The sequence below is a fragment of the Salmo salar genome, chromosome ssa13 (assembly GCF_905237065.1).
Source record: "Salmo salar chromosome ssa13, Ssal_v3.1, whole genome shotgun sequence".
NCBI lineage: Eukaryota > Metazoa > Chordata > Actinopteri > Salmoniformes > Salmonidae > Salmo > Salmo salar.
The window spans coordinates 11,934,730-11,960,364 of record NC_059454.1 but is presented as its reverse complement, the minus strand read 5'-3'; the positions used below and the strand labels follow the sequence as shown (position 1 = coordinate 11,960,364).

The following is a 25,635-nucleotide window of genomic DNA, read 5'->3' as shown; positions in this document are numbered from 1 at the left end:
CTAGGCATTCTACCGCGCGTCTAGGCATTCTACCGCTGGTCTAGGCATTCTACCGCGCGTCTGGACATTCTATATAGCCATATAGAATGTCTATTTAATGCCTCTATTTCTAATAGAGCCCCCCCAAAATCGCAATGCTCGAAAATATCCTACTTTGTTTATCAACAAGACAGTCTTTGAATGATATGCTAATTTTACAGAGGTGGTTCTTTGAACCATAATTGTGTGAAATTAACTAAGTTGTGTTAACTCCCCGAGCTTATGCCTATGACCCTCAAACTCAACTCTGGACCTCGAACCAGTTCCACTGCATTTTTTTTTTAAATTTTTCCCCTCTTATCAGGGATTGATTAAGACCTGGGATACCAGGTGTGTGCAATTAATTATCAGGTAGAACAGAAAACCAGTAGGCTCCGGACCGCGTTCGGTAAGAGTTGAATACCCTTGGCCTAGGCTTTAGCTCAGCAGGCTAACAGTCTTGTGGTGTAGATGAGGACCAGGTTTGAACCATTGCCTAGTTACATTTACATTTTCACATTTTAGTCATTTAGCAGACGCTCTTATCCAGAGCGACTTACAGTAGTGAATGCAAACATTTCATTTCATGCATTTTTTTGTACTGGCCCCCGTGGGAATCAAATCCACAACCCTGGCGTTGCACACACCATGCTGGCGTTGCAAACACCATACTCTACCAACTGAGCCACAGGGAAGACTTGGTCAACTAATCTGCTTAAATATGGAATGTTGTTTGTCTATCAGTACATTATAGTGCTATTTTTTGTAGGGTAAGCCCATTAAAAAGTGTATTATTATTATTATTATTTGTATGCAACTGTTGTACTCCAGTCATAGTAATCGGAACCTTCTGCTGGTGTTGTCATCTCAACGAGGAGTGGTTACTGGTGGTTTCACAATATTCCGAAAGACAAAGCATCAATACCCTGTGTTGAATATCGCCGCAAAATGCGAACCAGCTGATACTGTTTTAAACCGATGCGAGCGCACGCCTCTCACCCTATTGAAGTTCAAAGCGCTTACTACTAATACCATACCACGTAAAACTAGAGTTATTTTTAAGTTGTGAACGAGAGAATGGCACATACCACGGTGCTCAGTGATGGGTCACAGTATGAGAACAAAAATGAGTTGGTTACAACGAAGGATGGAAACGCAACTCTGGTAATGTTATTTTGACCGTTATTTTGTAACCTTTCTCAATTTGTATTCAACGAACTTCAGACTATGTGAATTGATCAGGCTAAACCATGTAATATTATTGCAGAAAGCCAGAGGCATTCCTTTCTCCAGGAAGATAAGTTATGCAGTTGGTGGCATGCCCTATCAGATGACGGCCAACGCAAAGGGATTCTTCTTGCAGATCTTCCTGCTGGATGTTGTACAGGTCAGTGCTGGGATCGGATGAGGTCTGCATGGATGACACTGATGTTTAATCTCAACTATTGACCTGAGGTGGAATTTTGTACAAAATATTGACTTCCTCGGCCCACCCATATTAATAATGAGGATTATAATGTCAGTATAATCAATAAGCATGGTATTCATCTATTGATGTTGATTTTCTATAGACTATTCCAAGTTGACTAGAATAGTGTCCTCAGTTCAATTCTTATAGCATGTTTTGTATTGTCTGTATGATGTTTGTTGTGGGGTTTTACAAGTGTTTGTGTGTGGTGGGAATGCAAATATTTGTATTAATATTGTACCTCAAATCCCATCTCCAAAGAAAGTTGTTTTTACAATGCAGAAAAGTTTCAAATAATCTATCTGCCTCTAACATCATGGCTGAAGTTTAGTTATTGGCTTCAAATGCTCTTTGTTGAGTTTTTTTTAACAAAAGTTATTTTGTAACTTCCCCTTTTATGTGTGGCCTTGGCTATAAACCCCTCATTAGTACCTCCTAGAAATTCAATGTAAGATTTTACTACTTTAGGCCAACTATACCAACCAAGCAGCCCATATATGATGGTAATTGCATAGTGTGTATTTCAGATTCTGCTTTTGTTATATATATTTATTGGCGTGGTATTGCACTCAGCCCTCATCCCATGATGCAACAGAGCAGCCACCCTCTATAATTTGACTACACTGTCACCTCCATTACTTTAGTTAGTGAGTTCTATTCATACCAGGCAATGTTTTCACAGAAAGCACAGGACAAAGGCTCATTCCTTAACCACCCCACCACCTCCATCACTATCCAATAATGATTCTTTATACTGCACCTCTAGATGGGGGCCTTCTATGCATCTCTCATCCTCTTCCTTGGCCGGGCATGGGATGCCATCACTGACCCTCTGGTGGGATATATGGTCACCAAGAGTGGTAGAACACGCATCGGCAAACTCATTCCCTGGTTAGTGACTTCAGAAGGGCAACGCCCATAATATCTGCAGCCCCCGCACCTCTTATTCAGAGGGGTTGTGTTAAATGCGGAAGACACATTTCAGTTGAATGCATTGTTGTACAACTGACTAGGCTTTCTTTCTTTCTCTGCACATCACTGATTTAGGCTACACGCCAACGATAAAACATGATGAAACTGCCCATGATTTCACCATTCAAGTAATGTGCAATATTCCCTCCCTTCCACCCCTCAGGATTGTGTTCTCCATGCCGCTGGGCGTCCTGGCCTACATCATGATGTGGTTCACACCTCAGGAGTCCATGTCTCCCTCCTCCAGTTTCTTCTGGTTCTTCATCTGGAGCTGCCTCTTTGATGCCTTCATGACTGTAAGCTCAAATCAAATGAAATTGTATTTTGTCACATGCTTTATAAACAACAGGTGTAGACTAACAGTGAAATGCTTACTTACGGGCCCTTCCCAACAATGCAAAGGAGTAAAAAAAAAGAAATAATAGAACAATTTAAAAATGATAAAACAAGAAATAAATACACAATGAGTAACAATAACTTGGCTATATACACAGGGCACCAGTACTGAGTTGATGTGCAGGGGTATGAGGTAATTGAGGTAGATATGTACATATAAAGTGCATTTTGAAATTATTTAGACCCCATGACTTTTTCCACATTTTGTTACGTTACAGCCTTATTCTAAAATGGACTAAATAAAATAAAGAATCCTCTACAATCTACACAAAATACCCCATAATGACCAAGTGAAAACAGATTTTGAGATTTCTGCAAATTTTTATATATATAAAATATATAAATATTTATATATATATATTTATTTATATATATATATATATATATATATATATTATTTATTTATTTATTTATATATATATATATATATATATATATATATATATATATATATATATATATATATATATATATATATATATATATATATATATATATATTTATTTATATATATATTTATTTATATATATATATTATATATATATTTATATATATATATAAATAAATATATATATATAAATAAATAAATTATATATATATATATATATAAATAAATATATATATATATATAAATAAATATATATATAAATAAAACGGAAAAACCTTATTTACATAAGTGTTCAGACCCTTTGCAATGACACTCGAAATTGAGCTCAGGTGCATCCTGTTTCCATTGATCATCCTTGAGATGTCCACTTGGAGTCCACTTGTGGTAAATTCAATTGATTGGACATGATTTGGAAAGGCACACGCCTGTCTATATACAGTGGATTGCAAAGTATTCACCCCTCTTGGCATTGTTCCTATTTTGTTGCCTTACAACCTGGAATTAAAATAGATTTTTGGGGGGGTTTGTATCATTTAATTTACACAACATGCCCACCACTTTGAAGATGCAAAATATTTTTTATTTTGAAACAAAAAAGAAGTAAGACAAAAAAACTGAACTTGAGCGTGCATAACTATTCACCCCCCAAAGTCAATACTTTGTAGAGTCACCTTTTGCAGCAATTACAGCTGCAAGTCTCTCGGGGTATGTCTCTATAAGCTTGGCACATCTAGCCACTGGGATTTTTGCCCATTCTTCAAGGCAAAACTGGTGCAGCTCCTTTAAGTTGGATGGGTACCTCTGGTGTACAGCAATCTTTAAGTCATACCACAGATTTTCAATTGGATTGAGGTCTGGGTTTTGACAAGGCCATTCCAAGACATTTAAATGTTTCCCCTTAAACCACTCCAGTGTTGCTTTAGCAGTATGCTTAGGGTCATTGTCCTGCTGGAAGTTGAACCTCCGTCCCAGTCTCAAATCTCTGGAAGACTGAAACAGATTTCCCTCAAGAATTTCCCTTTATTTAGCGCCATTCATCATTCCTTCAATTTGGACCAGTTTCCCAGTCCCTGCCGAGGAAAAACAACCCCACAACATGATGCTGCCACCACCATGCGTCACTGTGGGGATGGTGTTCTTGGGGTGATGAGAGGTGTTGGGTTTGCGCCAGACATGGTATTTCCTTGATGGCCAAAAAGCTACATTTTAGTCTCATCTGACCAGAGTACCTTCTTCCATATGTTTGGGATGTCTCCCAGATGCCTTTTGGCAAACACCAAATGTGTTTGCTTATTTACTTCTTTAAGCAATGGCTTTTTTCTGGACACTCTTCCGTAAAGCCCAGCTCTGTGGAGTGTACGGCTTAAAGTGGTCCTATGGACAAATAGTCCAATCTCTGCTGTTGAGCTTTGCAGCTCCTTCAGGGTTATCTTTGGTCTCTTTGTTGCCTCTCTGATTAATGCCCTCCTTGCCTGGTCCGTGAGTTTTGGTGGGCGGCCCTCTCTTGGCAGGTTTTTTTGTGGTGCCATATTTCTATTTTTTAATAATCAATTTAATGGTGCTCCGTGGGATGTTCAAAGTTTCGGATATTTTTTTGTAACCCAACCCTGATCTGTACTACTCCACATCTTTGTCCCTGACCTGTTTGGAGAGCTCCTTGGTCTTCATGGTACAGCTTGCTTAGTGGTGTTGCAGACTCTGGGGCCTTTCAGAACAAGTGTATATATACTAAGATCATGTGACACTTAGATTGCACACAGGTGGACTTTATTTAACTAATTATGTGACTTCTGAAGGTAATTGGTTGCACCAGATCTTATTTTGTGGCTTCATAGCAAAGGGGGTGAATACATATGCACGCACTACTTTTCCATTTATTTTTTATTTTTCAAAGTAATTTTTTTCACTTCACCAATTTGGACTATTTTGTGTATGTCCATTACCTGAAATCCAAATAAAAATCAATTTAAATTACAGGTTGTAATGCAACAAAATAGGAGAAACGCCAAGAGGGATGAATACTTTTGCAAGGCACTGCAGTTGACAGTGCATGTCAGAGCAAAAACCTAGCCATGAGGTCGACGGTATTGTCCGTAGACCTCTGAGACAGGATTGTGTCGAGGCACAGATCTAGGGAAGGGTTCCAAACATTTCTGCAGCATTGAAGCTGCCCAAGAACACGGTGGCCTCCATCATTCTTAAATGGAAGTAGTTTGGAACCTCCAAGACTCTTCCTAGAGCTGGCCGTCCGGCCGAACTAAGCAGTCGGGGGAGAAGGGCCTTGGTCAGGGAGGTGACCAAGAACCAGATGGTCCCTCTGACAGAGCTCTACAGTTACTTTGTGGAGATGGGAGAACCTTCTAGAAGGACAACCATCTCTGCAGCACTCCACCAATCAGGCCTTTATGGTAGAGTGGCCAGACGGAAGCTACTCCTCAGTAAAAGGCACATGACAGCCCACTTGGAGTTTGCCAAAAGGCACCTAAAAACTCTGACCATGGGAAACAAGATTCTCTAGTCTGATGAAACCAAGATTGAACTCTTTGGCTTGAATGCCAAGTGTCACGTCTGGCGGAAACCTGGCACCATCCCTACGGTGAAGCATGGTGGTGCAGCATCATGCTGTGGGGATGTTTTTCAGCTGCAGGGACTGGGAGACTAGTCAGGATCGAGGCAAAGATGAACGGAGCAATGTACAGAGCAATCCTTGATGAAAACCTGCTCAGGACCTCCGACTGGGGCCAAAGTTCACGTTCCAACAGGAAAATGACCCTAAGCACACAGCCAAGACAACACAGGAGTGGCTTCGGGACAAGTATCTGAATGTCCTTGAGTGGCACATCTAGAGCTCCCCATCCAACCTGACTGAGCTTGAAAGGATCTACAGAGAAGAATGGGAGAAACTCCCCAAATACAGGTGTGCCAAGCTTGTAGTGTCGGGTGCCAAGCAGTTTCCGTAACAAGCGGTGATGCAGCCAGTCAAGATGCTCTCAATGGTGCAGCTGTAAAACATGACAAATCTTTTCAGCCTCCTGAGGGGGAAGAGGTGTTGTCTTGCCCTCTTCATGACTGTGTTGGTGTGTGTGGACCATGATAATTCCATAGTGATGTGGACACAGAGGAACTTGAAGCTCTTGACCTGCTCCACTACAGCCCTGTCAATGTAGATGGAGGCGTGCTCGGTCCTCCGTGGCGACTACTAAGTTACTAGCCACAATCTATTCTAATTTGCCAGCGGCGCTTATAATGTTCAGTTGCACCCAACTCCTAACAGTAGAACTATGGTTACAGCCAAATACTTTACCTTTCTTTGTATATTGTTCCTGTGTTTACAGTCCATCTCTTCCCTCTCCAGTGCTACCATGTCCCCTACTCCTCACTCAACATGTTCCTGGGGGGAGACCAGAAGGACAGAGACTCTGCCACCGGCTACAGTAAGGCTTCCTCTGGAGTTAAATGACTCATCAGATATTGTTTCAGATCTCCCTTGGAAAATATGATTTTATTTTAGCAGGACTTCCCAGATTAAATGATTAGTAAACACATTATTATGACAATGATAGTACAACCATCACTGCAACTCTTAATGTTCTCCCTTGTTGTGATGTAGTGGTTATCACTATTATTATTTGTATAGAGACGTAGGCAGGCCAGACAGGATGTCAGTTTATGTCTGACTTTTGAGGGTTTGGTTTCCTGGTGGTGACTAACTCTGTTTGCTGTGGAGGTGGTGTTGGCTGAAGGCAAGCTAAAGTTAACAGGTCAAGGATCAGAGACACGGACACATTTCCTTAACTTCAGTGTAAAAAAAAAAGCGTTGGGTGCATTAGAGATAATAAAAATACTGGCTTGGTTTCAGTCTATGGACAGTATGCCTTAAATGGCAATTCTGCCACTTTTCAACCTCATATTCATTATCTCCAGCACCAAACCAGTGTCTGTGAAAACAGCAGTGTTTCTAAACTCAGCAAAAAAAGAAACATCCCTTTTTCAGGACTCTGTCTTTCAACTATAATTTGAAAAAACCAAATAACTTCACAGATCTTCATTGTAAAGGGTTTAAACACTGTTTCCCATGCTTGTTCAATGAACCATAAACAATTCATGAACATGCACCTGTGGAATGGTCGTTAAGACACTAACAGCTTACAGACAGTAGGCAATTAAGGTCACAGTTATGAAAACTTAGGACACCTAAGGAGCCTTTCTACTGACTCTCTAAAAAACACCAAAGGAAAGATGCCCAGGGTCCCTGCTCATCTGCGTGAACGTGCCTTAGGCATGCTGCAAGGAGGCATGAGGACTGCAGATGTGGCCAGGGCAATAAATTGCAATGTCCATACTGTGAGACGCCTAAGACAGCGCTACAGGGAGACAGGACGGACAGCTGATCATCCTCGCAGTGGCAGACCACGTGTAACAACCCCTGCACAGGATCGGTACATCCGAACATCACACCTGCGGGACGAGTACAGGATGGCAACAACAACTGCCGAGTTACACCAGGAACGCACAATCCCTCCATCAGTGCTCAGACTGTCCGCAATAGGATGAGAGAGGCTGGACTGAGGGCTTGTAGACCTGTTGTAAGGCAGGTCCTCACCAGACATCACCGGCAACAACGTCGTCTATGGGCACAAACCCACTGTCACTGGACCAGACAGGACTGGCAAAAAGTGCTCTTCACTGACGAGTCACGGTTTTGTCTCACCAGGGGTGATGGTCGGATTCGGTTTATTGTCGAAGGAATGAGCGTTACACCGAGGCCTGTACTCTGGAGCGGGATTGATTTGGAGGTGGAAGGTCCGTCATGGTCTGGGGCGGTGTGTCACAGCATCATCGGACTGAGCTTGTCATTGCAGGCAATCTCAACGCTGTGCGTTACAGGGAAGACATCCTCCTCCCTCATGTGGTACCCTTCCTGCAGGCTCATCCTGACATGATCCTCCAGCATGACAGTTCCACCAGCCATACTGCTCGTTCTATGCGTGACTTCCTGCAAGACAGAAATGTCAGTGTTCTGCCATGGCCAGCAACGAACCAGGATCTCAATCCCATTAACCACGTCTGGGACCTGTTGGATCGGAGGGTGAGGGCTAGGGCCATTCCCCCCAGAAATGTCAGGGAACTTGCAGGCGCTTTGGTGGAAGAGTGGGGTAACATCTCACAGCAAGAACTGGCAAATCTGGTGCAGTCCATGAGGAGGAGATGCACTGCAGTACTTAATGCAGCTGGTGGTCACACCAGATATTGACTGACTTTTGATTTTCAAACCAGTTCTTTCCAAAACCTGCAATGAGTTTCTAGCCCAAGGTTTCTTTTCCACGTCACCACAAATCTCACATACTGCTTTCACATAGGATTTACCATATTTTGCCTGTGAAGATAATTGGGCACTGTTTATATGAACAATGTTTATATACAACATTCTTGACTGCATCTGTAGCACCATGGGGATGTGTGAAACTTACTCCTCAGCCTGAAGTGTCATGTTTACGTCACCTTGCTAGCTTTTGAGGTGGCTTGATTGGTTAAGACACTTGATGGAGGATGGTCACGTGTTTTTGTAAGGCAGAGGTTCTGAGTTCACGCCTGGTATGGTGCCGAATTAGAAGGAAGTGGTGCAACACTAAGTAGGGGTGTGCTGATCTCGTCATACTCGTAATTGTATCTGTTTTATCACACTTGATACTCATCGGATTTACTCTTGATTGGAGAACCTGGAAGTGTGCTTTAAAGGCCCCAAAAATGGTTGAAGACTCCAGTCACTAGTCATGGACTGCCCTCTCTGCTACCGCACGGCAAGTGGTACCGGAGCGCCAAGTCTAGGACCAAAAGGCTCATTAACAGCTTCTACCCCCCCAAGCCATAAGACTGCTGATGAACAATTAATCAAATGGCCACCCGCACTATTTACTTTTGTTTTTACTCTGCTGCTACTTGCTGTTTATCTATGCATAGTCACTTTACCCCTACCTACATGTACAAATGACCTTGACTAACCTGTAACCCCGCACATTGACTCAACACTTATGCCAAAACATTCGGAAAATAAAAATAAAATAATCTAAATGTGTCCTTTTATTCTCTAATGATCTGTTGCTCGGTAAACATGGCTGGGTGAGAAGAAATCATATTAGCAAGAAGTAGGAGCTTGTAATGAGTCCAAGTAGACAGACTAAAACAACCATGTGGCCTCAGCAAAGTCTCCAGAAAATAACTGGATTGAACAACAATGACTTAGCAACGGATTCTGATTTATACACAATGTTTGGAGAAGGGGAGACTTGTGCCCTGAGACGAGTGACTGAGTGAAACAGCCGTGCGTTTGTCTGTCTGGGGAAATGAAAGCAGAGGGAGAGCAGCTTGTTCTAATCCAATCATTGCATCAGGCTCAACTGATACCCCATCCATTTATTTACAGACAGAAGATTTAGCCAATAGTTGTTTAGAGCACACACAGCTTCACACTGTTTGAGTGAAAGAGAGATGCTGCTGGCAGGTAAAAAAAAGGAAACGTTTTACAAAAAATACTTGTCATAAAAAATACATATTCAGAGAATTCTCTCTGTTACAATACTCATTTTGCCTGAGTACTTAGCACACCCCTATCTCTAAGCAAGCAGTGTGACATCCTTTAAAAACATTTTTTATTGAAAGTTTCATTTAACTAGGCAAGTCAGTTATGAACAAATTCTTATTTACAATGACGGCCGACCCCGGCCAAACCCAGATGTCGCTGGGCCAATTGTGCGCCATCCTATGGGACTCCCAATCACAGCCGGATGTGATGCAGCCTGGATTCAAACCAGGGACTGTTGTGACACCTCTTGCACTGAGATGCAGTGCCTCAGACCGCTGCGCCACTCGGGAGCACTCAGTGGTACAGTGACCCGGATCTACAGTTGAGCTCAACTCTGGGGCCGCTGTTGAGTACGTTTGAGGGGTGGATGTAGCACATAGGGATGTGTGAAACTCCTCAGCCTGAAGTTTTGTGCTTGCTTCACCTCATTTAGCTAGCTTTTGAGGTGGCACGATCGTCTAAGATGCTTGAGGGAGGACGATCGCGTGTGTTTGTGAGGCAGAGGTCCCGAGTTTGCACCAGATAGGGGCCGAATCGGGAGGAAGTGGTATTCGCTAAGCAAGCAGTGTGAAATCCTTTACCCAAGCTTTTTCATACCTCCCGTTGGCATGCAGGCATGCGTAGGCCTAGCAGTGTGAAATCCTGTACACAAGCTTTTTCATACCTCCCGTTGGCATGCAGGCATGCGTAGGCCTAGCGGTGTGAAATCCTTTACACAAGCTTTTTCATACCTCCCGTTGGCATGCAGGCATACGTAGGCCTAGCGGTGTGAAATCCTTTACACAAGCTTTTTCATACCTCCCGTTGGCATGCAGGCATGCGTAGGCCTAGCGGTGTGAAATCCTTTACACAAGCTTTTTCATACCTCCCGTTGGCATGCAGGCATGCGTAGGCCTAGCAGTGTGAAATCCTTTACACAAGCTTTTTCATACCTCCTGTTGGCATGCAGGCATGCGTAGGCCTAGCAGTGTGAAATCCTGTACACAAGCTTTTTCATACCTCCCGTTGGCATGCAGGCATGCGTAGGCCTAGCAGTGTGAAATCCTGTACACAAGCTTTTTCATACCTCCCGTTGGCATGCAGGCATGCGTAGGCCTAGCAGTGTGAAATCCTTTACACAAGCTTTTTCATACCTCCCGTTGGCATGCAGGCATGCGTAGGCCTAGCAGTGTGCCGATGTAGGTGGGTGTTTATGTAGGGGGGCTGGGATATAAAATGATAGGACAAAACACGCATCACGACAAGAGAGACACTACATAAAGAGAGACCTAAGACGACAACATAGCATGACAGCAACACATGAAAACACAAAATGGTAGCAACACAACATGGCAACAGCACAACACGGCAGCAACACAACATGGTAGCAGCACAAAACATGTAATAAACATGACTGGGCACAGACAACAGCACAAAAGGCAAGAAGGTAGAGACAACAATACATCACGCGAAGCAGCCACAACTGTCAGTAAGAGTGTCCATGATTTGAGTCTTTGAATGAAAAGATGGAGATAAAACTGTCCAGTTGGATTGTTTTTTTGCAGCTCGTTCCACTCGCTAGCTGCAGTGAACTGAAAAGAGGAGCGACCCAGGGATGTGTGTGTTTTGGGGACCTTTAAACAGAATGTGACTGGCACAACGGGTGTTGTATGTGGAAGATGAACTATGTGGAGCTATACCACCTCCACCTATTTCCCCAGCCAGAAACCAATTAAGTCAGTGAAGTCGAAGGCTTTTGGTCGGGAGTAAGCTAAGGCTATTAAGGCACTGCGAAATAATCCACTTTTTAAAATACATAATCCACTTGTTAAACTACATAGCATAATCCACTTGTTAAACTACATAGCATAATCCACTTGTTAAACTACATAGCATAATCCACTTGTTAAACTACATAGCATAATCCACTTGTTAAACTACGTAACATGCTGGTAAAATGTTGTAATAAATGAGCCAACTAGACAAGATGATCATGAGCAGCATTCACCTCAATTTAGCTAACATTTCCCCAGCCTAATTGTAGCCTAACCAATATACAAACTGAGATTCAGTGAAAATGTTGATTGATTTATCAAGATAAGACCCCACAGAATTGTCTCAAAGCAGCGTGATGGGGCTGTCCCAATAAAAACGGTGCTGAAATGTTCTTGACCACACAAGGGAATACTATTACAACGATTGCTGCCTCAGCATTGCGGCAAAATTGTATGCTAAGCCTTAGGCCAAAGTTTTACCGAAATTATTAGTTATGCAGAAATAAAAGTTTTGACATTGATACCGACAATACCTTTCAGATATAAGGAAGATGCTGGATAAAACTTGTCGGGAAAAACGTATTTGTATGAAAGGGATAATAGTGTTTGAAAATCACTTTTTTGAAAATGTTTAACATTTTGATGTTATCAGGTAGAACAATTTTTTTTCTTCTACAAAGTGTAGAAATGGACCGTTTTCACAAATATTGATGCTGGTATTGTGCTGGAGATATTGAAAAGTAGGTTAAAAAGTTGCTCTTTTAAAAACAGTATTACTGTATGAGGCATCTTTGGTTTTAACCCCCAAAACACCTGAGGTAAAATGTTTTTCCTCTCATTTCTTCTTCACTGTTCTCCATGTCAGTGTTTCCCAAACTTTTTTCTGTTACTGTACCACCAAGTACATTTTGCTCTGCCCAGAGTACCCTTGAAGTACCCCTTTCATGTGCATTTTACCAGTTAACCTATGGTCTCATGAGTCTTCTCAAGTACCCCCTGTGGATAGGCCAGGTACTCCAAGGGTTCCTAGTACCCCTGGTTGGTTTATTCCATGTCAATGTTTTCATTGTATATGTTTCCATCCTCTTCAATTGTTCTTTTCCCTCAGGAATGGGGATGGAGGTGTTTGCAACACTGGCGGGTGCAACCATTCAGGGTCAGATTGTGGGGGTGTACCATGCTAAGAGTGCACAAGACTGCAGCCAGCTGAACTACAGCGAGGCCTCCCTCCGTAACATCTCCTCGCCCCTAATCCAGAACTTTTCCTCGCCCCTCACTGATACCCTTCAGAACACGGTTTGGACCATCATATCCATAAACCCCACAGTCTTTCTCTTCTCGCTCTTACAATAATCACTATCAGACTCTTCTGTAACTGAGAAGACATCTTTGCATCACTTCCTCTCTGCAATATGTCAAAAGTGTGAAAGAGAACTTATCAACTAGAATTTGCCTGTACTGTAGAAATTCAGTAATAGCATTGCAGTTATAGGTTCTTCCCTATTTGTGGTCATTACAGGAAGTCTAATGTTGTCTTGTCTGAACTGACAAGTATCTTTTGACGTTTTCCCCTGAGCTTGTTGCTGTGTGTCTTAATACAGATATGCTGATTTTAATATTTTGTGATTTTCTGTCTTGGCTTCAGAGGAGAGCTTATGTGCTTGCTGCTTTAGTTTTGGGAGGAATCTATTTCCTGTGTTGTGTTGTGCTCTTCCTGGGTGTGAGGGAGCAGTTGGGTGAGTATGGTTTCTTAGGTGCTCTGTCATATGTAGATTCATTAAAATTGGACTGTGGTATGAGAGACATCAGGCTATTTATTGATGATTTGTTTCACTTTTCACCCCAGCTCCTCTCAGTACACTGGACCGTATCCGTATGCCCTACCTGGCAGGTATGAAGATGGTGGTGGGACACACCCCCTACGTGAATCTCGTATTCGGGTTTCTCTTTGCCTCGCTTGCCTTCCAGGTGAGGGTTGCCCTAGGGTCTGGGCTGTGTGTAATGATGATGATGATGATGATGATCGTGGAGATGTTAATGACTTAAAATATTCTCTTTCTTTCCTGTCACGGCAACATTACCCAGATGGCTCAAGGAAACTTCGCCCTCTTCTGTACCCATGCTGCAGGCCTGGGGGCCTACTTCCAACACCTCGTCCTTATCCTGCTAGTGAGTAAAGTAACCACGTTTGACACTAATTCAGAGTAGGTTCATGCATTGGTTTAGGTAACAAGAGTGTCTTTTTTTTTTTGTATGTGTGTGTCCTTGTCTAGACAGCTGCCACATTGTCCATCCCTCTGTGGCAGACATTGCTTTTGAGACTGGGGAAGAAGACAACGCTGTACATAGGACTCTGTGTAAGTTCCTTTTTACAAGAACGTGGTTATGTATATGTTTCACCTGATCCTTGACATTTTGAACTTCCTTTATCACTCTGTCTGTTATTTCTCCTTTTTTCAGATGTATGCACCAGCCCTTGTGGTCATTGCGTCCATACAGAGCAACCTGCCTGTCTTCATCATTATGTCCATCATATCTGGGTCTAGTCTATCGGCACTCTACCTGCTGCCCTGGTGAGAGTTTGTGTTTGTACACATACAGTGCATTCTGACAGTATTCAGACCCCTTGACTTTTTCCACATTTTGTTACGTTACAGCCTTATTCTAAAATTGATTAAATTGTTTTTTTGTTGCCCTCATCAGTCTACACACAATACACATAATAATGACAAAGCAAAAACAGGTTTTTAGAAATGTTTGCAAATTTACAAAAATATAAAACTGAAATATCACATTTACATAAGTATTCAGACCTTTTACTCAGTACTTTGTTGAAGCACCTTTGGCAGCAATTTACAGCCGTGAGTCTTCTTGGGTATGACGCTACAACCTTGTCAAGGGGTCTGAATACTTTCCAGATGCACTGTAGGTCAAAACACGATAAATGTGATGACTAAAATGATAGTATTAACAAGCATTAGAGTTACAGTACCATTACATGTTCAATGGCTTAGGGCCCCTGAGTGGCGCAGCGGTCGAAGGCACTACATCTCAGTGCTAGAGGCGTCACTACAGACCCTGGTTCGATTCCAGGCTGTATCACAACCGGCCCTGATTGGGAGTCCCATAGGCCGTCATTGTAAATAAGAATTTGTTGGTGCCAAGAAGCAGAAGCTTGGTTGGGTCGTGTTTCAGAGGATGCATGGCTCTTGACCTTTGCCTTTCCTGAGTCCGTACGGGAGTTGCAGCGATAAGTCAAGACTGTAACCACGAAATTGGGGAGAAAAAGGGGTAAATAAAATACTATAAAAAAATAATATTGTTTTTAACTGACATGCCTAGTTAAATAATGGTTAAATAAAACACATTGACATGTTGTAGCATACTGTAACTAGTCCAGGCCTCCAGCCACACCACACGGTCACACCTGATGACTCATAGCACTAACCCTGGCGGCTCGCCCCCACCACCCCCCTCATTATGTTGGTGCAAGAAACAAGTAAAACACCCTCCTACTATTACACCCATAATAATATCATGTTATATGAATATGCATAATACTGTTTTGACTTTCTCTGTCTCATTAAGGAGCCACAACTTGCCTTTGTCCTGAGAAATATGTTCTTACCTCTTGATTTCATCACAATGATAGGCAACTTCTAGAGCAGGGTTTCCCACCTCAGTTCCAAGGGGTTCACGTTTTGTTTTTGACCTGATTTGGTGTCACACTTTTAACCCCCATCCCTAGGGCCTGATTGGTATCACACTTTTACCCCCATCCCTAGGGCCTGTGGGAATCTATTTACACGGAGAGAATTTATGGAAATATACAACTTTGAGGTTTCAAGCAAGGAATATGACACTGTTATTAAAGCTATACCTAGTGGGATAAAAACTTTACTTCAGAATAATGCATATTTTGGAATATCTCCGATTGTAAGCGATATTCAGGTGAATGGCATTGGTCTACTAGATACGAAATTCAACAATCGTTTAATAAGGGATATTTTCTACAGGAAGTCTATTCCCTCTGCGATATTTTGTTGGGCTTCATCGTTTGATGTAAACTGGCGCCGTGCTTGGCTCACTCCACACAGATTTATGGTGACCAATAAAGTAAAGGAGATCTCCTTTAAGATAATCCATAGATGCTATCCGTGTAATAGCTTGATTTCTAAATATATATTTGACGTTACCAGTGAATGCAGTTTTTGTGAACTAGAAACTGAATCTATTGAACACTTATTCTGTAATTGTTTATATAGTGAAGTGTTTTGGACTGATGTAAAACTATATCTTAGCCGCAAATTGCATACAACCATTGATATTACTAAGTTTGACATATTATTTTACTACACTGATTCCACAATTGAACGTGCGTATGTCATAAATCTCTTTATTTTATTAGGAAAATCTTTTATCCATAAATCAAAATTTATGAAGAAAAAGCCCCTTTTCTTAATTTTTTTATCTGATTTGGAACAGTACGTAGAATCTTTAAAACGTATACAAAACAATGTCAAAAAAATGTATTCGATATATGTCTGTATTTGATTTGATATAGTAGTTTTTTTTTTTTTTTTTCTCTTTCTTTGGATTCCCTCTGGCTGTTATGTTATGTTATGTTTATGTTTTGCATGTTACTGTTATTTACAGCAAGTTAAATAAAGATTTGTGCAAACTTAAAAAAAAAATAATAATAATTAAAAAAATCCCTAGGGCCTGATTGGTATCACACTTTTACCCCAATCCCTAGCAAACACAGCTGATTTAAAACTAATTGCATTTTTAACTGAAGATCATAATTAGGTGATTATTGGAGTCAGGTGTGTTAGCTGGGGCTGGGGCAAAACTGTGACACCAATCAGGCGCAGAGGACTGGAGCTGCCCAGGCCTGCTCTAGCACTACACAGCTGATTCAAATAATCATTAAGCTTTGTTCATTTGAAACAGCAGTGTAGTGTTAGGTCAGAAACCAAAACGTGCACCCCTTGGGGTCCTGAGGACCGAGTTCAGGAAACAGTGCTCTAGAGTTCTCTATCTTCAAAGACACTATATAAACAGTTAGGTCAGTACAGCCTATCATAATGGCCCTGTCTCCCTGGTAACTGGACTGGGGCTTCCCTCCCACACACTCTGGACTGGGGATTCCCTACCACACTCTGAGATTCTTATTTTTCCACAGCTATTGGAGACCACACTCTTAAAGACTTAATGAGTCATGAGGAAAGTTAAGAAATGGTCTGCAGTGCTCTCTGAGCTGAGAAACATCTGTGTTTTACTATAACTATTAAATAATCTACTAAAGGAAGGAAGGAAGAAGTGGGACAGTAATAAATGTGTTATTTATTTAGTGAAATAGTCTACAATGCATTCTCACACAGTACCTTGTCATCCTGTCTGTGTGCAGGTCTATGCTGCCAGATGTAGTTGATGACTTCAAGGTGAAGAATACCACCAGTACAGACCTGGAGCCCATGTTTTACTCCTGCTATGTTTTCTTCAACAAGTTTGGAGGGGGGATGTCTGTGGGCATCTCTACTCTGGCATTACAGTGAGTTCCACCTGCAGGGATTGGAGATTAGAGTCTTAAGTATTGGTACAAATATAAATTGAATCATGTTTGGATTTATTTACATCAACATTACTCTTCATTTGTGTGCTGTTTAGACCTTTGTCATATCTCTAAACAGCACCTAATGAAGAGTCATGTTGATGAAAATAAATCCATACATGATTCAATCTATATTTGTACCAATACTTGGATTCTATCTGTAGTGCGGCAGCACTTTCAGAAGAGTTTCCCCTCTGTAACTGCTTGTCTACCGAGTGTAACCCTCCTCTCCCACCCTTAGCTTTGCAGGGTATAAGCCTGGGGCCTGCAGGCAGAACCCAGCTGTGATCACAGCGTTGCGGGTCCTATTCGCCCCTGTGCCCGTCGTCCTCCTCTTCATTGGTCTGGTGCTGTTTTATTTCTACCCCATCAATGAGGAGCGGCGCTGCCAGATCCAGCGGGAACTGCAGAAAGCAGAGTGAGTTTCCATCCTGTTGATAGTCCCAATACCCTACAGTAGATCTACATTACTTGGATTCATTGGTTGAACTGATTGGATGCTAGACTGACATCTAGTGGTAGATCACTGTAGCTGTCTAGTTTTTGTTTTTCTCGCAAATCAAATAAAAGTTTATTGGGCACCTGCACATGGTAGAGCGATTTGCTTACTTGCTAATGCTCCTCAACAATGACAAATACAAGAGTACCAAAATAACAAGTAGTAATAAAAAGTAGATTAAAAAAAGTAATAAAAATAGTAATATGAAAATAATGTACATAATAGAATCTACAGTATGATTTATAAAAATGTGCTTGAATGATATCATAATATATTTACTTTTTTTTTTAAATGCTAGGAAGACATGTTAGCTTTCCTGATAATTCTATGACGTGTTCTATGACATGTTTCACTTACCAAGCCATATTGGTCTTTACAGGAAAGTGGATGGATTCCAAGTAATGGAGGCAGTACGATTGTAGACTCCGCTCAGACACAGCCAGCCTGTCTAAATGGAAACGTCCATCTGTCAGTGTCTTGCCTCATCTGGCACCATGCTAGGACACTGCTGCCTATTTCACAGCAGCTCGCATGTGTTTATACCACGGAAGATGATTGTCATGGTCACAGGCAGAAACACAGACACTTGACTCAGCCTATATATTGAATCTTTGCATGTGTGTATGTGTGTGTTTTCTTATCCAACCATTGTAATCACTTTTGTGTACAGCAGTGATTCCCAACCTTTTTCTGTTACTGTACCAGCAACTGAATTTTTCTCTGCCCAGACTACCCCTGAAGTACCCCATGTATATATTTACCAGAATGGCTATGGTCTCATGGATCTTCTCAAGTACCCCCTGTAGGTAGGCCAGGTACCACCAGGGGTCCTAATAGCCCTGGTTGGGAACCACTGGTGTCCAATACTGTTCACTGGATGCAAGGACCTCAGAGTAATATCTTTGCATGTTTGTAATAAACCACTTATATTCAAAGGGATCAAGATCAACATTTTATTTGAAGTATTTTAACCTAGTATATAGTAGGCCTAAATTCTACTCTAGTCTGGGATGCTGATGCCGCATTACAGATCAAATATATTAAAATAAATAAATGGGGAAGGTAAATGTAACATCCAACAGAAGAAGAAGAAACACCACGGGATCGTTTAGTGGTGCGTGCATTGTTATTACATTGTTATTATTTATGAACAGAAAATAATAATAATCGCGCTCAAAATGTGACGAACACTCCCACTTTTTTTTCCGGTTTAACCGTTACATTCACATCACGTGGTAGACGCCGCTGCACGGAGACAGACGACAACAGCCGCTGAAATAGCGGATTGAAGGAAGATAGTCCCTTGGTAGGGTCGAGGGAGATTAACGAAGGAAATGGGAGTAGAAATTGAGACAATAACCCCGGGCGATGGTAAAATATTTTTATGCATTTCTTTAGCTCAAGATTTGATGTTTTTCCGTTAATTCATTTAAATTTCCATACAAAAAATGCAGCTTCTCATAGTCTTCTCATGCCGTTATCCTGTTTTAGCGTCGCGTCGTCTTTTCATGCCCGTTATCCTGTTTTTCTATGGCTTTTTCTCCCACAGGAAGAACCTTCCCTAAAAAAGGACAGACGTGTGTGGTGCATTATGTTGGTGAGTTTGGGAGATTCATTTCCAGTGTCTGTCTGTATGCAAGCACCAATGTAAATTCCCCCAAAATCTTAGATTAATTCAGATTTTTGATAGGCCACAACCTTGGCGATTGGGTGCATTTTTGTTTCAATAGTAATGTTTTCATTCAGGGGAATTTCATTCGGATGCAATTGCAAATACATCTGTAGCTCTGGCCACCCAACAATGTGTTGCGTTAAATCTTTGTGTACAAGGGAGGCGGCTTCTTTAGTATTGGAATGCGGTTACTATTGAGCAACATTGTAACATCGCGTGCGAAGTCGAGACTACTATGATACAATGTTTCCACCAGTCACTTCATAGGTGATTATAGTAATATAACATGCAGGTGTCTGTCTTGAGCGTTCAGACGTCAGCTGAACGCAGCTGCAGGGTTCAATCCGAGGTCGAAACAGCGAGGGATTTAAACCCGGTCTGATACCCTGCCTTTGTTGAAATTGAGGGGATTGGTGACGTTGGATAGAACTGAGTATTGCTGTCTGATGCCTTTCAAGAATTTTTTTCCCCCTTTCGTTGTAATTGTTTACTAATGAGTTAGTGTATTATTGTAATAGTTGCAGGGGGTTGGTGTATTTTTAAATTACATAGGCATTGCCTTTTCTCCACGTTCTCACATGATTTACACTATTCAATTGTCAGCTACCTAGTTGTAGGATAGCTGCTATTGTAGTCCTAACACCTTATTGGATTATCATGTAACTTTTATTATACTCGGATTCATGCATACACAAAATATTTAAGCCACTGGCAAGATTCTACATGTTTTACTATGTTTGCTATAGCAACAGTAGTTTTTTTTTTCTCTCTCTCCACTTTTTGATTTCCTGTCAGAAAATGATATTTTCCTGTTATTCATGTGTGAACTGTACCCTCATGCAATAGCGGGTGCTTGGGTAAAATCACTGGGGAAGCCAAGCCAGTAAAAAAGCCATATTACAACCTATGTTGTGTTAATTGTGTTGTTTGCTCTACAACCCGTTAGTTTATACACCACCCTGATATACAATATGGCCGAGACAACAAAAAAGACAACAGTCACACAGTGGCGGAATAAATTAAACTACACATATACTTCTTTCATCACAAAACCAGAAAGCAACATCTGTCTGGTGTCCACAAAAACAAATATTGCATGTAACAAATAGTTAAATGACCTACAGCATGGTCCATCAAGTTAATGTTTTCTACAGTTTACTAAACAACTACTGGGTTTAGAGCCACGTAGTTACCTCCAGTCAGCACGAAGACAACAGGAGCACTGCCTCCGCTTTTCCTGCACCATTTACACTTCAACATTAAAACATCATCAAATCAACTAGGCTATAATACAGTGAAAACAAACTGAAAGATACCAAAAACAATTTAGTCCAATGTTGCTAAATATCATGCGATTGTCCATGGTACACATTTGTGTGTGTGTGTGTGCGCACATGCAAGTAAAAAAAACAAACACTGCAGGACAACAACACAAGCAGACCGGACAAGTTTTTCTGACAACGTTTTGCTTTGGATGCGATTTGATTGGTGTAAAGCCAAATCCAAACTGGCCTCCTTTTGGGGGACATTTTGCTGCGCCAGGACAACCGACAGTTGAGCTTTTATTAAGGGAGGCGAAATGCTTGCTGGCATCAATCAATCAATCAAATGCTATGGCGGCAACATGTCATACTTTTTTTAGTCCAGACAGCAACAGATACATGGGCTACACATACTGAGACAGAGGGGCGCTGTTTCCCTCACTCTGATGATTTCTCCGGTGAGATTCAGCCATTTGCCAATTTAAGGGAAATTATGAAAACACAGAGAGATGAAAGATAAAATTATTTTATACCATTTTCTTTTTTTTTATTGGTCAAATATTTGGGGGAAGCCTGGCTTCCATTGGCATCAATGAATACACTCCACTGCCCTCATGTAATTTTATTTATTTAATCTTTATTTAACCAGGTAGGCTAGTTGAGAACAAGTTCTCATTTGATTAGTCAGTCTCCTATTTGCATAATCTGCTCCCTGAAGGGACATTTTTGAGACTTTCAACAACGATAACGTTCCACGTCAAAGAAATACAACTGGAAAAGTTTTTGCATTATAAATTCCATCCCTAATAGATCATTATATTGGCCGCTGCAGAGAGAGGGAGAGAGAAAATAAAATAATCTGGCCGCCCAACCATGCCATGTCTGGGATTACTATATATATCTTGCCCCCTGATGTGCCCGACAGCAGTGCACGCCAGAGATTAGCCCCCTCCTGGCCTGATTGGCGGTAATAACAACGGTACACAATGAATGCCTCCTCGGGATGAATTGCTGACTGCAGACACCCAGTTATGGCCACATTTTCCTGTCACTTTACTGCCCACCCCAGAGACAGCTGCAGGGGCTATTTCTGCTATCCGTGGAATCCCTTCATTTGCATTCTGGGAGATAAATTTACACTAGCTCAGAAGATATATTGTTAATGCTTCGTTAACTGTCGGTTTTGTCCCTTGTGTGTTGCATAACAATCGATATGGAAATAAACCTACAAGAGCCACAGGATGTACGTCTTTCAACTTAAGAGTCCATCTGTCTGCTGGAACTCGTTAGTTTGGGTTTTAGTACAGGAATCGCACCCCCAGTCCAGTTCTGAAATGATTGCCTTGAAACGTAACAGACATGCCACCATCTCTGTTACAGATTGTCAAAATAAATCCTCTCTGCCTCTCATTTCCTCCTTTTCAGGCTCCCTGACGGATGGACGCAAGTTTGACTCCTCCCGTGACAGGGACAAGCCCTTCAGGTTTAAAATAGGAAAACAGGAAGTGATCCGTGGCTGGGAAGAGGGAGTCGTGCAGGTAGGTGTATTATCCAGAGCAAATACATTTATATTACTTGATGAATTTAACTGTTCCAAGTACAGCCATACCTTCTCTATCAGTAGGAAGATAATGGCCTTCATGCATAGTATTTCTCTGAACATATGACATGCTTTGTGTGGGCTATACCAGACAGTTTGAAGTATTTGCATAAACTTTTACATTAGTTTCACTGTTACTGGGGCAGAACACACAGTTCGGTCTGTTTGTTGTACAGCCCTGTGATGTGTAGCTGCAGCAGATTGAAAGGCAAATGTGTGCAACAGGAGAGAGAGACTGAGGCATTGTGTACTTCAAAGCAGTTCGCTGGGCTTTTGCCAGGAGGTTGATTACATAATATTCTTATCAAGGGCGACAGATGCAGTGAAGAGACGTGCCCGTATTAGTCTTTGTTGTGTTGGCTAGGCATTCTCCCAGCCAATGGCAGTTCTCCACAAGAGCCCTCAGCGTTTTCATCAGAGGCTCCACACTTACAGCATGACAAACCGCTCCCCCAATTACACACACACACACACACACACACACACACACACACACACACACACACACACACACACACACACACACTAAGCGTCTGGTCTGGGGTCAATTGCTGCTTAAGTACAACCAAAAAGTGATGCATAAATGAACACAATTTGAACCAAAAAGTTGTCAACAGTATCATAAAATGAATGCTTCTTTCCGAAATAAAGCATAGAGGTTCCTCCGTAGCTTATCTCAGTGTGGCTGTGCTTGACCTATGTCCCCCCCACTTCCTTGCAGATGAGTGTTGGTCAGAGAGCCAAGCTGACCTGCTCGCCTGACTTTGCCTACGGGGCAAAGGGCCACCCGGGGATCATTCCACCCAACGCCACCCTTATCTTTGATGTTGAGCTACTGAGCCTTGAATGAAGATGTTTCTTTTTTTTGTAAGTACTTTTTGAAGATTTTTAAGTGTTTTAATATTATCCGTAGTTTAAATAATAGCACAAATGCATCTACAAGTCCATGGATTCAATCTAATCCCTTTCTCCTCTTCCTTCTCTGTCTTTGCAGGTTGCTTTCTACCTAGGAAACATGTAGAAAAGCTAGGAGAGTCTGCACTTGATTCTATAAGAGGCCTGTGTCTATAGTTCCACCACTTTGGTCACTATTTTATCCATATATAGAAAATCTGCATTATCAATGACTCGGTTATTTTGTTTTTCTTTAAAAACCTATGGGCCATAACCTTAAAACCTTACAAACCTTGATGTTTTTAATCTTGAATTTTTAAATTGTGCTTTACTTTGTTTTGTTTTGTGAAATGATTGGTTGTGCATGGTTACATGAGTAATACAAAATACCAATGAAATGTTAGCAGTGACATTCATCTGTTTTCAAGAGTACCTGAAAGAGGGCTGGTGCTTGACATGAATCCTACCTGAGGAACAAAACTAAGAGAATATGAAAAGTACATGTTTGCATCCATACCTCTCCCAGCTGAAAGTAGAACAAATATGAATTGACTTTAGAGTTATAGGGCTTAGTGTAATGTTGAGAGGCAATAGTGTAGTAAAATATTGAGTCAAGGGATGTCTTAACGGTATAAAACAGGAACATTGTTTGATATGTTATTTACCCAGACTAAATAGTGATGTTTTCATTCATTTTGATTTGTTAACTTTATTAGGCGCTAGTGAGCATTCTGCACAGAGGAACTAGTACAGAAGAGTTGTATCATATTGTGTGTCTCTCATTACGAGACATACGACCAACCAACGAGCTGGTTCTGCATGTCATACTAATGATATCCTGATATATACACGTGTCAAAGCTTTGCATTTGAATCATTTTGTTGTTGCTTATGTTTCTTTCCAAGTCAAATCTTTAACCCTGTTGAAAGCCATAAACGTGTTATTAACAGTGATGGGAACCATATAGTGTACACACATTAATTGGAGTAGTGATGATGCTTTAGAAGTGAAATGCCAGAAATTTTGAAAGGGGGTTGAGGAATCGATTCAGTTGTGACCTCCCCCACCTTATTTTGTCTCACAACTTGACATTCAAATATTTTTCAGATGCCATCTTTCTAAAATATGTGTATGCGACCAATACAATTTGACTTGATAACTAAGAATGACTTCTACTTTACCTGTAATGTAATGGTAAATATTTTTGTCAGCGTCATTAGACTGACACCACACTGCCTAAATAAAAATGCTGTGTTGTGGTAGTCAGGTGACAGAGACATCCATGTTTTGTATCACATTTAAAAGTCTGTTGAAATGGAGTTAAATCTAATGCAGATAGAACATGTTCAGATGCTGGCCATCATTGCTCTTGATGTTACAGCTGTCTAGGCACATGGCACAAATACAGTCCTATGTACTGTCTATTTGTGTGCTGAGTTACATACACAGGCACAACCAATAAATGTTTTTGCAGTTGCAATAAAGTGCTCTCTACCTGCTTTGTGGAAAGTCTTTATTTTCTTCAATTACTGGAATATCTGGCATTAATGAGGGTGGGGTATTAAATAAATATTTTTTTGTTGAAATTTTGCGTTGTAATTTCAGAAAATGTACATATTATATCTGCAGTAATAGAAGGATAGTGTTTCACAGTATTATTTACCCGCCAGTGTTGTGATAGGCTATGATATTCGCCTATTGATTTCCGGAGCGGCCTCTTGTCGAAATGGAAAAGCTGCTTTGACTTTGTGGCTGGGTTATCCAGTGGAAATCGCTCTTTTCGTGGTTGCTAAAATTCTACACTCTTCGCTCAAAAACAAGCACTGAATAATCGTGTAGGGAATCCTTGCACCATATAAATCCCTGTGAAATGTATTTTCAATAGCAAAACATTTTTGTTTTTACAGCTGCTTGAAACCGGTGGACCTTAACCGAAACTAAAAGGCTCACGCCTCGATCACACCCAGTGTTTTGAATTTTGGTACACCCAGAATTACTGTAATTTCTAATGGAACGCGTTGCAGAGGTTGTTGCTGTAGACTTTGGATTTATCGAACGTATGAATCAAACTGTATGTCTATACGGCTTGACATAAATGGTAGCAGAAGGAGAATGTTGAACTTTTGTTGCACACATATCCAGATGATACGAGGCACCAAGCCCGTGTCTCTGCCATGTTGCAGGCGAGATTTGTTTTTAATACAGCCTACTTAGTGCTGTTGCAATTCACCTAGCTTCAACATAGGGGAGAAATGCTGAGACATTCTAGGTGTAGTGGCACCTTTTAAGTATCAAGGTGTTAAATTAGTGTCTGCTTTGCTATAGAAACCGGAGTTGTATCTGGGGATTGGAATAGCTAGGTTTTATGGATCATCGTTCATATTCATATAGATTAGAATATATATGAGCCATCACCCACAGCAAGACGTAGAAGAGTGGCAAAATTGCTCCACTGTAGTAGTAGCATTATGCCCCATTTTCCACTGATGAACAGTTGCTGAACTAACTAAATTCA

At 41.3% G+C, this 25,635-nt stretch overlaps 2 protein-coding genes across 2 annotated transcripts; both read left to right on the top strand.

Moving 5' to 3' along the window:
• Positions 1-966: 966 nt before the first annotated feature.
• On the top strand, positions 967-18,631 carry mfsd2 (Major facilitator superfamily domain-containing protein 2). Its single transcript, NM_001139904.1, is given in 14 exon segments — positions 967-1,182; positions 1,286-1,405; positions 2,253-2,377; positions 2,622-2,754; positions 6,598-6,676; positions 12,688-12,875; positions 13,225-13,315; positions 13,426-13,547; positions 13,665-13,748; positions 13,853-13,936; positions 14,040-14,152; positions 16,990-17,133; positions 17,435-17,611; positions 18,072-18,631. Coding segments are annotated over 14 exon segments (1,590 nt in total). The 5' UTR covers positions 967-1,095; the 3' UTR covers positions 18,115-18,631.
• A 118-nt stretch (positions 18,632-18,749) lies between these two features.
• Positions 18,750-24,618, top strand: LOC106566440 (peptidyl-prolyl cis-trans isomerase FKBP1A). The gene is made up of 5 exons (XM_045692935.1): positions 18,750-19,063; positions 19,242-19,289; positions 22,052-22,164; positions 22,948-23,093; positions 23,221-24,618. The coding sequence occupies exons 1-4, from the start codon at positions 19,027-19,029 to the stop codon at positions 23,074-23,076; spliced, it is 327 nt and encodes a 108-aa protein (XP_045548891.1). The 5' UTR covers positions 18,750-19,026; the 3' UTR covers positions 23,077-23,093; positions 23,221-24,618.
• The last annotated feature ends 1,017 nt before the right edge of the window (positions 24,619-25,635 follow it).